The 15535-nt window shown below is 32.8% G+C and overlaps 1 protein-coding gene across 2 annotated transcripts in view; it reads left to right on the top strand.

The window, feature by feature from the left end:
- The window catches only part of LOC119637221 (GATA zinc finger domain-containing protein 14), a 36036-nt gene that overhangs the window by 616 nt on the left and 19885 nt on the right, over window positions 1-15535 (top strand). The window contains exon 2 of one of the 2 annotated variants that reach the window (XM_038033491.1): window positions 9088-9224. In XM_038033491.1, coding sequence (XP_037889419.1) covers window positions 9096-9224 — 129 coding nt within the window. In that variant the 5' untranslated portion in view covers window positions 9088-9095. Of the gene's footprint in view, window positions 1-8814; window positions 9225-15535 lie in introns of those variants that run through there. The other variant, XM_038034322.1, reaches the window with a different exon arrangement.

Genomic DNA, 15535 nt, shown 5'->3' with positions numbered 1-15535 from the left:
AAGCACTATTTTCTGAACTTTTTTTCCATATTCAATATTCAAGAAGGACGTACATTGAACTTTACACCTGCATATAATATATATAAATATATACTTATATGTATATATATATATATATCCATATATACGTAAGGTAGTATAAGAAACAGTGAGCCGCCACATAACATCATTTGTTCGCTTCACTCATATATCAGTCAATAAAAATCGTAGGATGACCTATACTTGTCGCCACTATTGTCGAATCCGTAGCAAAAAAAAAAAATATGACAAAATTTCATGGCACTTTGACTATTCGCTCCCAATTTTACAGGCATCTAAGTGGCGCTGCTTTTGTTTTTGTAGCGCAATGGAAAAATTTGAATTGCGTGAGTTGATAAAGAGAGCAGTGTTGGCAATGGCTTGGCAAGTGTTGTTTGGACTCGATTCCATCAAGACAAAAGGCAGAGAAGTGATTTATTAATTTTAAACGCAGCCGTACAAAGATCAATGATGCCGCACGCTCTGATCGCCCGGGTGCGTCATATGTTTCAGAAAAATAAAAAAATAAAATACACACAAAATCGTTTTGGAAAATCGAAACCCAAAGTTTCTTGAGATAGCTTTCATGACATGAGAAAACTCTGCTCGAAGTCGATACCGTGTTGGCTCACTCTTGATGAAAAACAACAACATGAGAGAAATCAAAAGAATTTCTTCATGCGATATATGGCAATGGATGAAATATGGATCCCATAGCTAGATTTCAGAGTTACATCGGGCGGTCAGACACCTGGACAGCAACCCTGTCGAAAGCGACTAAAAGCGCAAAAATCGACTGAGACGATGATAGTGTAGGCAGGTTAGGATGCAGGTGGTATAATAACCATAGACTAACTTGAAAATGAGCAAAGGATCGACAATAAACATTAGATGACATTGTTAGCTCATTTAAATGATAAAATTACAAAAAATCCTATGAACTTATTGAATGATATTCTATGCCTGGCGTAAAGCTCAAAATTTCCATACTACCTAATATAACTTATATATTTACATATACATGCATATATATATATATATATATATATATACATATGTATTTGGATAAAACCATATTTACGCAATGCATTGTTTTTTAAACGTTTTCGGAAGAAGTGTTTTTTTTTTTTTTTTGTTAATTTTCCTTAATTACTTTTCTATGTACGCTTTTAATGATCAAGTAAATATAAGTTTTGTTTTAAAATTTCAAATAAATCGGAAGAATGGGAAAGAAAGATAGGGTGGGTAAGAGAGAAAATTAGCAGTTTACGAACGTTTAGCAAAGGAGAGGGGAGTTTATTTATAAGTTAGAAAACAAATTATTAACGTAAATAAATAGTTTCTGAGATGCAGGGAGCTTGGCGGGAATGCAATTATTGTTCATATTAATAATAGGCAAATTCGTATGTCCATCAAATGTGGGGTCAGAAAACATGTGACGAAAGAGCCTTCGGTGTCGGCTCAATTTTTCATAAAATCAGGCATAAGCAAATTTTCATGACATATATAATTTAAGGTTGGAAGATAGCAGCGGTAATATTGTCATTTAATCTTCGATATGTCTCTGGTAGCAGGTTTTTTCGCCTTCAAATCTCAAAATGTTAAACCACGAACTTTAACGACACCTTTTTATTACCACTTTAAAAAATTTAAAAGTGCTCGACAAGTAAATTTACAATGAAAAACAGTCTCATTAGGAAGATCTCTTTCAATAGCAAATTTTCCATAACCATACTCTTTGCGGCTGCCAAGCGACAACTCTCAATATTTATGTCACATCAAATGCCGCCTTTCTATAGTTTTAGGTCATCGGTCTTATAGTAGATGCATGATCTTAATATACGTGAAAAGTTTCACGGCTAAATTTAACTCTCTCTGAGACGTTCTAGGACTTGAAAGCACTACGAAGTGGAACTTGTTTGGAAGAAAATTTCACCTGCCACCAATCATTTGCTAAAACTGATCAGCATCTTTAGTTCTGTGAAAAACCCAATCAAAGAAAATTTAAAGAACCGTGTAAAAGAAATTAATTGGTTTTCTATTACAGAAGTACTTAGAGTCTTTAAATGTTTACATTCAACAGTTTTGTGATATACTATACCGTAAAAGCTTCGTATCGTTTCCTAAAATCCATCAAAATTTATTGATTTTAGTCCATTGTCTGTGGTCGTCAAACCTTCCATTTAGGCCACATCACCAGCGACTGGCCAAATGAAGATTGCAGACAACAATCTTTACCTCACTTCCATCGTAGACAGTGTACAACTTTTTGTGAAAGCGCAAAGCATTTTTGGCTGAATGAAACGCAACGTTTCCTTTCGTATTCGAAATGTAATACCTAAAGAAGTGGGTTCCTAATTGATGCTCTTACTCGTTTAACATAATCATTACTTGCTCATAAGGGTAGCAAAAATTGTAGCATACGCTTAATATCCAACATCCCATGGGCAATGGCAAGAACTGCGATAGTCGACTTACGCCTTGAATTTGTGTAATGGGTTTTTTAGAACCACACTTAATGGATAACATAAAGTCACCGCCAATAATAGCAATCATCCGTTTGACGGACATTCATCAACGTATATACCCGTTCAAGTTGTTCGATGAAACAATTAATTCGTGGATCCTTGGGAGCTTTACAAAGAATTTACGTTCACCAGACATTAACTTTAATGTTCAAAAAATTCCCATCAGAGTTGTTACAGCCCATATCGTTCCTTGATTAATTGCTAGACTATAAAAAGTCGAAAGATCAAGACAGATTAATATATATGTCATCACAAAAACGAAAAGAGGAACAAAATACCCTATGCCGGCCGATCAAATAAGATTATTAATAACGCGGATTCCCTTCAACTTGTAAATAAATAAATTATATTCAGCTTAGAGCGAAATCTTTTCAAATCCCTTCTAGATTATTTTGAAAGGAAAAAAGGATCGACTAACATAATCCTCTACACATACATAACATAATACATTAATACTTATTTAGGCACAACATTAATTAAGAAGTAAAAAATCGCGTATTACTTAAGTTATTATTATTATTATTAATTTATTACGTCACACTAATCAAGTGAGTACGTCATCTGGCCCGCCATTTTTATAGATGGGTTTCTGATTAGCAAATGTTGGCTTTTGCGCCGGTTGGTTTTCAAAGTTAACCTGAGTATTTTAATAGGAAGAAATTTTGTTTAACAAAATCATAGTAAAAAAGAGAAAAGTTTTCGAAAATTTTTTAATCGAAGGGAAGTCCTTGGAGGTGATTAGTTCTTCTACCCACAGTAAAATGAAAGAACTTGAAATCACATTAGTCATACTAAAGTGCTTTTCTAAATAGAGAGTCTCATACAAGTTATATTTGTAGCTTTAGCGTTTCCTCTCCGTAGCCTATAATATAAGGACTTCTTTTTCTTAATACACTTCAGCCATATCTACCAACACATCCGCCAATCGTTTTAAATTGGAAATCCCAAAATTATAGAATAAAATATTCAAACCTTCGTAAATCTTCTTTACCCTGTTTATATTCCTCACAATTTGTAGCATAAGGGAATATTAAGCTTAAACGGACTTAAGCTTAAGTCTAAAAGGACTTAAGATAGATCCGCCTTTTACTATGCCAATCAATTCAAAGTTATTTGCGTTTGTAAGTTATATAGGTTTTGGGGGAAAAAACTAATATTTCGACTCATTATAATGTTGAGTAGCCATGGCCATGATTCCATTTTCCATTTTCGCAGACGTACTACAGCATTGCTCCATAAAATATATACCCAAATTTTTCTAGATTTTTCTGCAGTTTACGAGTAATGACCGTAAAGTTAATTTTTTTATTCCTTTTGAAAAGCACAGGTATCCCCACTTTACGTAGTACTGTACACGTATCCTTCGACCGATTGTGTCCATTGCCACTATCAATCTTCATTCACGAACTTCCAATGTTTCCGCCAAATTTGAAATCAATAACTTGATTTTCGCGGTCAGGAGAATGTTTACAACAGATATTAGACAGACGAACAACCGGACGGCCGGACATGCTTAAATCGTTTCAGAATTTTATACTGACGGAGAATATATATACTTTGTGAGGTTTCTAAGCCTTCCGTTCGACACGTGGCAAACGTTGCATCCTTTCTATTAAACACCCTAAACCACTTTGCTTAATACAATTTCTTTATAACAATTTTTCATTGTGAAGCGATAAAGTATATTAGTATAGCGATAGTCTTAGATGCTGGTGCTTTACAACTTTAGTCTTAGAATTTATTTCTCTAAATTAATAATAATAATAATAATAATAGTATGTTAGCTAAAACAAGAAGAAGACAATTTTTAAGAGGAATTTAGAAATCAAAAGTTGTCTTAAAGTCTTTCTTTCACGACACTAATACTATTCCTTCCGATTGTAACAAGCAAAGGAACATATCACATAACTTACTAAATATGTGTTATATGCATAGCTAAGCCGAATAAGATAACATAACCACAAAACGTTATATACATATCGACATAACGTTTAACTATCAACTATTAGTCCAATAGTTTCTCTTCAAGTCCTTAACGTGTAGAGCGAGAGAGAGAGAGAGAGACAGAGAGGGAGAGAGACAGAGAGAGAGAGAGAGATAAGGAGAGAGAAAATATTGAGAATTTTAACATATTTTCTTACCTCCTTTCCGTAAACCAAATTTGCAAAAAGGCTTTGATCCGTCTTCAAATACACACGTATTACAAACAAAATTTTATTAATAAATTTCAATACAGTGTAAATGGCGATCAGTCGGCTTAGAATGCGGCAAACAACGACAAGCTTGGTGATCCGCTTCTTGACAAAACATCATTAACTTACTTCTTTACTTCATTTGCTTCTGTTTTTTTTTTTTTTTGTTTTATGTACTCTTAACAGCAATGACTTCTTAAGTGTTATCTACTTAACGATCTGTCTCAAATAAATGCATAAATGTTTGGTAAATAGGAATTTGGAAAAATTGCACAAAAACGCAACCGAATACGCAATACTTCAATACCACAATCTTGCCACCAGACTTTACCATTTACAACTGACATAACAACATTGACAAAAAAAAAAAAAAAAAAAAAAAAAAAAAAATCAAGAAAATATAAACAATTGCGGTCTTATAAAAAAAATTGATTGCCTTGGATCGAATCTTCGATACTCGTTCGCTACAAACACGATGAAAAACATCTTAAAGTCTGCATGCTTGGCTTGGATGTAAACGTTTCATAAATTGATCGATTAAGTTAACCTTCGTCTCGAACAGTTAAATAATTCAATTCAATAGCTATTGAAACTGTCAATGTGAAATTTGTTTACACTTATTGTCTTTATGGGCGAACTAGTTTTAATTATCTCAATTTCTACGATCCTGGGAAGTTCTAGATGAGAAAATGAATTGAAAATTAAATCAAACCATAATCGAATTGTCGGATATGGTGTGCGGCAAACGTAATGATAAAATTAGCATACCATCACATTTCGGATGATTAAGAATCACAAATTAATCGGTTTGGCGTGTGGCATTACGTTAAGCCGGCAAACAAGTTAACAAACAAACAGGCAACAGTAATTGTTTTATTTTTCTATTAAATATTAAAATTCTCTGACCTGATAATAAAACGTAGATGACAAAACTGCTCAGGCAAAAATAAAAAAAAAAAACATGTCTAGAAGTCATGCTAGATTAATTTAAAAATCGCTCAACAACTATCTTCATCTTAAAGCCGGTCTTAATTACAATCATACATTAACGTGGTAACGTTATCGATTTGTATAAGTGAGACATGTGTGAACCAAAAAAAGATTTCACAAGTCACACGTTGTTATTGCGCTCGTCGTTCTATTTGATTTTGTAAAACTACTCTTCATCATGAAACAAGTAGGTAGAGTCCTTTGTACCCGACATAAGCTGAAAGCAAAATATTGCTGCTAATCAATAATAAATAAACCTTGAGTTAGTAAACCGTTCACAATTAAATATTGATTGTATTTATAAAGTAACGCAAAAGTTAACTCAAGTCTAAAAGGAACAATAAATTCCAAGTTTTGTGGAATTGAAAGATCTTTATACCAAAGATTACCGCATGCTGTCATAATCTCTTCTCGCTCTCAGCCATGCGAAACCAAAACTTCGCAAAGTTTCATATATATATATATATATATATATATATTCATGATCAACGTGGAATTCTGTACTGTTTTAGCTATGCTTTTCCGTGCATCCCTGCATTTTTATACGCTGTATATGTATATGTATATACATCAGCTTGGATAGAGAATAAAGCGAACGATTGCGGCCCTTGTAAGACGGCCTTCCGTGCTAGTTTCTTAAAGAATTTACGTTTATTGTTTCTCTGAATTACGTTGTTCCATTTATTTGCTAGTACGCTCAACTAGCAGTAAATAAATTACAATAAATTTCAAATCCTATTCAATTTCAAGCTTTACACGTAATCAGCGATACGAAGAGATAGACGATATGTGGTGGCTATCTGACGACAGTTGGAAAGATCAATGAAACTAAAGGATGTGTCATGATGAACAATCATTACTCAAAGTTGTGTTGTCTTCTTGTTGTCAATTTAGTGTTATAGTTGGGTTGTCGTATTTAATTTCAACTAATAGTATTATGTCTTTAAAAAAAAAAAAAAACCGGTCGATATTGTCGCCTGTCTCTCTCTCTCTCTCTCTCTCTCTCTCTCTCTCTCTCTCTCTCTCTCTCTCTCTCTCTCCATTGTTGTGTTGGCTTATGAATCATAATAGATCCCTAAATGTCTTCTCATAGCGATTGCATAAACATGTAGCCTTGATAAAAGATATATAAAAATATGTGATATCATAAAATAAACATATGCACAATATATATTTACAATAAAAAAAAAAAAAAAAACAATTTTTATAAATGATACGCAAGAAAATCCTTTTCTACATCTCTCCGAACGAGTACATAGCTGGTTTACTTTAGCATAATCACCATAGATACTTAAGACTTACTCAACTCATATTTGACATGATCATATGCGATTTTTCGCTGGCAAACTGGTATACTTTATAAAAGCTAATGATATACTTGACCTTAACAAACTGAACCATTAATAGAAAAACGAGCGAAAATTTTCGATATCAAGAAGAAAATCCGTATACAACTTTGACTTGTCCTAATTGTTAAAAAAAAAAAAAAAAAAAAAAAAAAAATGTTATAAATCCATTACCTTCGGATCGAATCTTGAAGTTACGCTACATCATGAATTTCTGTTTAACAGGAAGGACGATTACTTTTAATGATCGTAATAAATATTTGACCCAAATTTCATAATCATAGCAAATATATTATAAGTAAGAATTTATTCACTAAACAATATTTATTAAGACTATCAAGTTCGTAATTAGCTTCAAAGTATTTAGAAGCGTATCCGAGCCTTTCTTGCATATCAAAACCGCTTCCAGTTTCACTTGTCAGTATCACACCGTATGGTTGAGATTAATGAAGAAAGACAGATAGATATATCAGCGCACATACATAGGAAAGAACGAATGGGCAAATCAGGGAATAAGAGCAAAGAGGGTAAACGGAGTGCAAGAAGAAGACCAGTTGAATGTTCGGAAACATGCGAATGGATGATTGAACGGACGAGTAGGAGGACAACGAACAACTTGAGCTTTGAGCAAACGGATAGGAAAGCGGAATGGCTGATGAAGAGGCGAATAGAAGAAAGGACTGACGGGAAAATGAAAGAATGAGCCTATTTACCGGCCAGTTAAAGGACATACGGACTGAAGAGCGAATTATTGGCTGTGGGACGGACGCGATGATGGAGCGATAGATAAGCGAACAAGAGTATTATAATATTTACGAAACGTATGTTGACATGTTGCAGAAATCTAAACAAAACTGTATCCGTATTTTAAGGAAACAAGTAAAAAGACTCTAGTAAGCCACGAGCCAACATTAAGTACCCTACACCGCTACGCTTAATACAGTTATTTTTATAACGACTTTTGAAAACAGGGCATTATATGAAAAGCGGCGGAAACTATGCTCCGTTTCACCATTGAACCAGTTCGAGTAGGGTTTCTCCTCAGGCCAACATATGTCGTTGTATCAAATTTCGAAAAGAGAAGTTTAAATAAATGCAAAAAATGATTGTGAATCGATCGGTATAATAAGCATTGGATCCACCTCAACTCGATCGATTTTTTTCGTTTTTATGCGGGCCTAGTATTACCCATAGCATACACATGGAAATTTTTATTCTTACACTTATCGTGAGTTAAGAGCAGTGATCAAAATAGATGAGCTGTTATCATTTGATGTTCTACCGCAGGCGTATTAGGGTGTAGACTGCTCGCGCAAGCACTTTCGATATATTTTTATAATTTGCAATCGATTTCTGATATATATCTTCATTTGTATTATAATTTTGCTTTTATTACAATTACTAGAAAGTATTCGAAATTTTACTTCGAAGAGTTACAATCTTTTCATTTTCATAAACTCGTATGAGTCTTGATTTAAAATTTTTTTTATCCGATGATAGTCGTAAGAAGAAGAATTTGCTAATTTATCTAATAAGTTTAAAGATAAAATATGCAGTGAATCGTGTAGCCCTTATGTGATATTTTTCGTGTTTTATGAAATATAATTTTTGCTTTAAATTATTTGATGAAAACTTGCAATAAATTTGTTTGTTTTTCTTTTCTTTTTTTTTTTTTTTTTTTTTTTTTATAAAAGAAAACAAAAAAAAAAAAAATATTTAAACCAAATTTATTTTTTTTTATATTTTCATTTTTTTTTTTTTTTTTTTTTTTCCTTATCGCACGTGGATCCCCTTCCCTATAGATGCAATAGAGCTAATCACTTGCTAACCAAATAATTGCTGCTGCTTATTACAATATATAGACGTAGAGTCAAGGCAAACTTAGATACACACGCACACCCGTCAATATACATATATATACATATATATATATTTATATACACACATATATATATATATATATATATATATATTTATATAATATTTATATATATATATATAACTATAAAGCAGCAGCCGCAATGAGGCCTTTTATCTTAGTTATTGCTTGGGTGTGTAGTGTCCTTACGTTTGTTAGGGCGATACCCTTACCCACAGCAGAAAATAATCAGGAATTGGATATGTTGCAGATTCCGCTTCCAAATGGCAAGGTAAGCAAATCAACCATATACCATGCGAATAAGCTAACAAACTAATCACTAACAAATAAATGACTAAATTATTATGTAAACATAAATTGAAAATAATATCTGTCTTTATCTATATATTTACATATATATACATTTTTGTATGCATATTTAATGTTCAAAAGGCAGACATACATGCATACATTTTAGGTTTTTCAACATTTTAGCATTGAACTCGCGCTTAATACAATTCCTAATTTTATATTAATTTGAGTCATCGTTAAATTGAAAAATAAATACTTCCTTTTAAGTATCTAATAACAAAAAATGTAGGTCTTTGGATTTGCGTGTCTCTGCGCAAACACTCATAGACATACTTTTTTCTTGTTTTTTTTTTTTTTTTTTTTTGTATGAGCGCAATGAAGGCTTGCAAACAGACAAACCAGTTCCTACTTTAAAAAATTGATAGTTAAGTAAATTTTCCGAATAATCGAAAGTACTTTTCCAACCAGTAAAAAAAAAAAAAAAAAACAAAAAAAAGAAAAAGAAAAAAACGTATAAGCATAAAGCTTTTTAAGCTTACAGCTGCTGACTATTTATTAGCGCACCGAAGCCGGTTTGCTTTTTCTACACAAGGAAAAAAAACGAAACAAAAAAAAAAAACAACAACACTTAACGCCACACTTAAAATCCACCTCCTGTAGTTATGAGCAAACCTCTGACATACAGAGGTTTTTTTCTTTTTTTTTCTTGTTTCCTTACTCTCGTTTGTATGTATTTAGTTACATACAATTGTTACATATTATTGTTATTGTCACGTCACTTTATCAATGCATTTAACATAAAACATATTAAGTAATTCAAAAAATATTAGACGTATAACATTACGGTTCTCCTAAAAAAAAAGGTTGTCGCGATGCATGGCTTATACATGCATTTGTATCGTGACCTTGTAAAGGCTTAATACTTTTTTTAACTAATTTATTAGAAGGCATTATAACAAAGCTTTTCGATATTTCATTTATGTCTTTTGTTATATTCTCAACCAATTGCACTTTGACTAATTCTTTTATATATAGTATATAAAGACATGTGATTGATTGTAAAGAAAAAGATTCGACAATTAATAAAAAATACAAAGTGCAAATAAAAACAACTATTAATCTTATAATTAAATAAAAGACAATTTAAAGGTATTGATGGAACAACAAAGCCCATACATTTGCGTCTTCTGAATCGGTTAACTGACGAGTTTAGTTTTCAAAAAAAAAAAATAAATAAAAAAATCTTTCACACATACGCGCGATGCGTAATCAAAATCAAGCGATAATCGAAGGCAGAAGGAAGAAAAAATTATTACATTATTTGAACACGCATTGTTCTTGAAAATCTTGATATTCTTCTAAGAATTAAATAAAAATTCCATAAAAAGAAAAAAATTAATGTAAAACTAGTTGATCACCCAAAATAGACTGACTACCCTTCAAACATGGAGCCTTAGTCATGTCATTTCTTAAAGATTTCTTCTTTTTTTTTTTTTTTTAAGCAGTCGAAATGTATTTTGCAATACATTTGCTTTTAGCGATGTATCGTACCGAACGTCCCACTAAATGATACTTGTATCTCATCTTTGAAGTTTTTATGTAATAATTTTTTTTTTTTTTACTGATTTCACCCAACATAGAAAGGTACTCGTCGAACGCATCGAAATAACGATTTGGATTGATGTGTGTAGACGTCGTGTCCAGTTAACCTATTAAGAATTATGGATCGTGCATATATGACCTTTTAAAAATATATGAATGGACGGACAGACACACTCGAACGCGACATATCGACTTTTAATTTTTCGAATGTGCGCAAATGCAATGATAAAGTAAATATACTTTTATTTTTTCAGTAATGATTATAACAATGTTTACAGTCAAGTTGAGATGATAATTGCGAGTAATTACTTTGCAAATAAACTAAATTTTCTAATTTTTTAATTTCTAAGAAAATCAATTAACGCGCTGTGAATGAAATTAACAAATGACAAATATTAAAAATAATTAAGAAGAAGAATGACCGTAGTTTTAAAAGAGAGACAGGCTCTCTTAGATTTCGAAGAGTCATTATTTTCACGAATGGGAAAATCCTTGCGTTGTGAAAATGAAATGAATTTTTTTTTTTTTACAAATTATTTCAAAGTAACGCTGGACATGTTGGACAAATGCAAGCGAACTATGACACACAATCGGTTCAGTGTAATGAAACGTTAAATAAAGATGCGGCCAGCACGATAGACTTGAATTTGCATTGCCGGCAACCGGTAACCAAAATAATTGTACCCGACCCCCCCTCTTTCCGCACGAAATTTCGCCGCGATCACGTTTATATCTCTCCAAATGCATTTGTTAATATAACTCTTTGGCTATATAGTATTAAGCTTGCGCTTCTTTATTATGCTTTGTTAGTTTATGTGTAATCATGATAATGCGCTATTATCGCTTACATGCACGTAGGGCTGCAGTCATGCGATAGCATAGTTAGACTTACGTAACGGACTGTCTTCCACATTGCATTAATATATGGCTGCAATACTGTAGAAAATGAAATTCCGTAAAATATTTAGAAAGTAAAAAAAACGACGTTTTGTCTGTCGCTGCCGTCAATTTGGAAACGCCTTAAATAGAGAAAATCCTACGGGTTAAAGGATTGACAGAAGTGCAGAATGAAATGTGACATCCGTGACTTGTTTGTTTGGTTGAAGCAAGAAGGGTTGAAGTGATCGATGAAAAAAGTCGATCGAATGCAGACGATCTCGATAGAGCGAAATGTTGTGAAAAAGTTCAAACTCTACTCTCTGCAAATACGTTTTTACAACTTCTTGTAATGAATACCAAGTTCTTTCGGAATGACTACGCGACGCAGTTCTCATCAATTCAAACCACTCAAAGTTGATGCCTTGCATACCAGCGGATGTGGAATTTGTAGCGGTTTGTCTCAGAAATCAATGCAAAAATCTTGTTGCGTCTCCTTCGACTTTAATCTATCACTGGCGTCTTAGCAAACAAAAAAGAAAAAGGTTAGAAGTCTGGTTCTGTATCATTCGAATAACACGGTAGACGTGACGTATACTTTGACAGTGTCTTCGAGGGACTTGGAATTGGAAATGTAGTGTTTCCTGACTGCGATAAGGTAATTATCCAGGTTCCTATCCCTATCTAGTAAATCTATATAAATCTCCTTGAATTCTCTGTCAAAATCAAATGCACTCTGTGTTAAACTTTCAGAAAACTAATATTTCTCTTCTGAAGAGATGCTTAGTCAACCATGTAAATGTTGAAGAGAAATTAAAACCGTTCCTTAACAGATTTTATAACATTTTACATAGGTCTACGGCTATTACTGTTCCTATAAAGCAATTTTCGCTTCGTAGGAATGAAGTCCTCATATACAGCAAGTTTGGCGAGTATTCCTTCATCCAAGTTGAGAATCTGAGAATCTGAGAAATCCTTCTTTTCTTACAAAACATTTACTGATCATCGTCAAGCCGATGTGATCTATATCGATCGTAATAAAACGTTCGATACGATTCGTCACAGTTTGTTAATTTTGAAACTTGATTTAATGGAATTTTTTTCCTTATTTTCCTGGAATGGATTGCTTCGTCTTTAACGCATAGACTTCATAATATTTAATTTTCAGCCGTCACATCGAAAGATATTGTTGTCTGCTCGGAAGTTCCTCAAGGCAGCCACCGGGATTCTTTCCTTTTTGCTTTATATTTTAATGATGATGAATTCAAATGTTCTTACGTGTCCGAACGATGTCAAATTGTTTCGATCATTTAAAGTGTCTGAAAATATCCGCGTCCTACACTCTAACTTAAATTTACTTAGTGAATGGTTTGTCTTTAATTGCAGGTTGCTTAATCGGACTAAATGCAAAAAAAATAACATTCGGCTGAAGTACACTTCCTACACACATTCTATTGCATTTACCAGATCCGCTTGAGCAATGTATGCTCTTGCCAATTGTGTTTTAAGCGACATATTGACCACGTAGTCGAAGAGTCTTCTTAGGATTGTGAAACCATGGCAAACGTACCAGGACACTCTTCACTAAACCTAACAGGCTAATTCTAGCATATATTTGAGTAATGTAATGGCCGTCCCAGCAGTGTTATAATGACTCTATCGAATTCGTCCAAGAACAGTCTTTACAATTCGCCCAGCGACCTCTTCGATGGCATTCAAGTCACAATTTACGATCGTATGAGCATGGGCTATGGCTTATCGAATTGCCTAGCCTTGTGAACCGGTAGTGCATTTTGGCCATAACCTTTTCAATCAAGTTACTGATTGGCGGAATTGATTCGCTAACACTTTTAAATGAAATTAACTTAAATTCTCCTTGTAGAGTTCACAGGATTTGTCCTCTGGTTAAAGTTCATTTATATAGATATAGCTACGATCTTGCTACAGGCCCATGATTATCATCAATAGAGATTTGCGCGATACACATCACTTATTCTCCTTACACGAATCATTATCTAAAATTCAAGCCGTAGTGTATAAACCGAATTAATGCATCCCTAAGTAATGTTTATATCAATACTTTTTCATGAATATATTCTTTATTTATTTAATTATTGCACATTATTTCAAGTTTCGTAACTTTAGTTTTTAAATCTCCCTTTCATTTATTTCTTTATTTTCATCATCGGAAGGTAATCTTAAGTTTATCGAACTACATGCTCATAGTACTTGTAGTTTCATATTGCATAAAATGTTCAACTAGCAAGTAATATTAATTAATATCTATTGCTATAATTACATAAATGTAAATCAAGTTGTGGCTGAATATCGAAATAGATTAAAGCTTAAATCGTTTTTCTGTAACTATAAACAATTTCTACGTTATTACAATCCAGTAATATGAATCTCATCGAAAATTATTAGAAGATGAAAAGTTATATTTCACCTTTCATTTGAAGTGAAGAATAGTTGTTGTTTTTCTTTGCATTAAATCAAATATTTCTTCAAAGACAATAAATACAACTAATAGATATTAAAATAAATGCTTTAGGCCAACGACACTTGATTTCATTATTTTTCGTTGCCCTTCTAATATGCAGGTTAGACGTAAACATTAGAATATCATGGAAATCAAGAGATGAACTTTTCCTTGATCAGCAGGATATTTGAAATCGGCTTTGTCAAGCCAGTCGAGTTTAAAAAATCCACAACACCTTTAGAGAACTGAACTTGCAAAAGCTGATAATAGAATGATAGGAACATTGTCACAAATTTATCCACTAAAACTTTCATACAATCCGACCTTGCGATAGGAATCCAAAATAGACCACAAGACGAATATAACTTTAATTGTTTCGTTTTCTCTTCACATAATATTGTAACTTAAGGTATCCTGTCATGAGTTTACGTTCCTATCCAACTCCTTTTGTTAAGTTAAGTTCGTATCACCGGCTTTATGCTTTTTATGGTCAAATAGGTTTTATTCACAATTCTTACGAGGTCTATTTACAACTTATTTAGCAAAACTTTTATTTACAATAAATCTTTCGGTCTTACCCTTGGATATTAAGATTCAACTCTCTTGACTTGACTGACTTTGTCATCCGCAAATGCTCTGCTTAGCTAGACATTTTTAGAAGCAAATTATCAAAATTCCATTATGACATTGTGATGCCATCTGCCTATCCCTTTCTTTCCATGGAGCACCAGCATCATCGCATCGACAGGCAAAGCGTCATAAAACTGATAGTTGATTTCATCATCATTAGAGTTTGCTTCCTTAAAAAAATCCAAATTCATTTTATCAAATGTGAGAGAGAGTCTATCATAACAATATGTTAAATTTTTATGCCCATCCAGAGGACATTATATCACAAAAAATTTACCCTTCCTTTTATAATGCACAGAAATCAACACCAGCAGCTCCGTTAAATATATATCTACTTGGCGACCGTTGAATTCGGAAACGATACTATAACTGTCTGTCATTTCAGAAAAGATAAAACTAACCCTTAGTATATGTTACGGTAACTGATGGCCAGAAATCAAGTTTACAAATAGCATAAATCATTAACCCTTCGCATATAATCGTTTAGAGTACGAAATCTACATTTAACAGGGCTATTGAAAATTGGAAAAAAACGTCATCCCTCTACGAGCATAGAACATAATAAACAATTATGTCAAACGATAGTCAATTTATCTTAAAATTAGTTACAATATCGGAAATATGTTTGGATACATTTTCGGAGGATAGTTAGACGATCATATTTAAAATCGATGCAATCAATCGAATGCTTTAGTATTCACGAC

The sequence above is a fragment of the Glossina fuscipes genome, unplaced genomic scaffold, assembly GCF_014805625.2.
Source record: "Glossina fuscipes isolate IAEA_lab_2018 unplaced genomic scaffold, Yale_Gfus_2 0, whole genome shotgun sequence".
NCBI lineage: Eukaryota > Metazoa > Arthropoda > Insecta > Diptera > Glossinidae > Glossina > Glossina fuscipes.
Note: the sequence above shows the minus strand (reverse complement) of the source record. Positions and strands in the feature narration are given on the sequence as shown.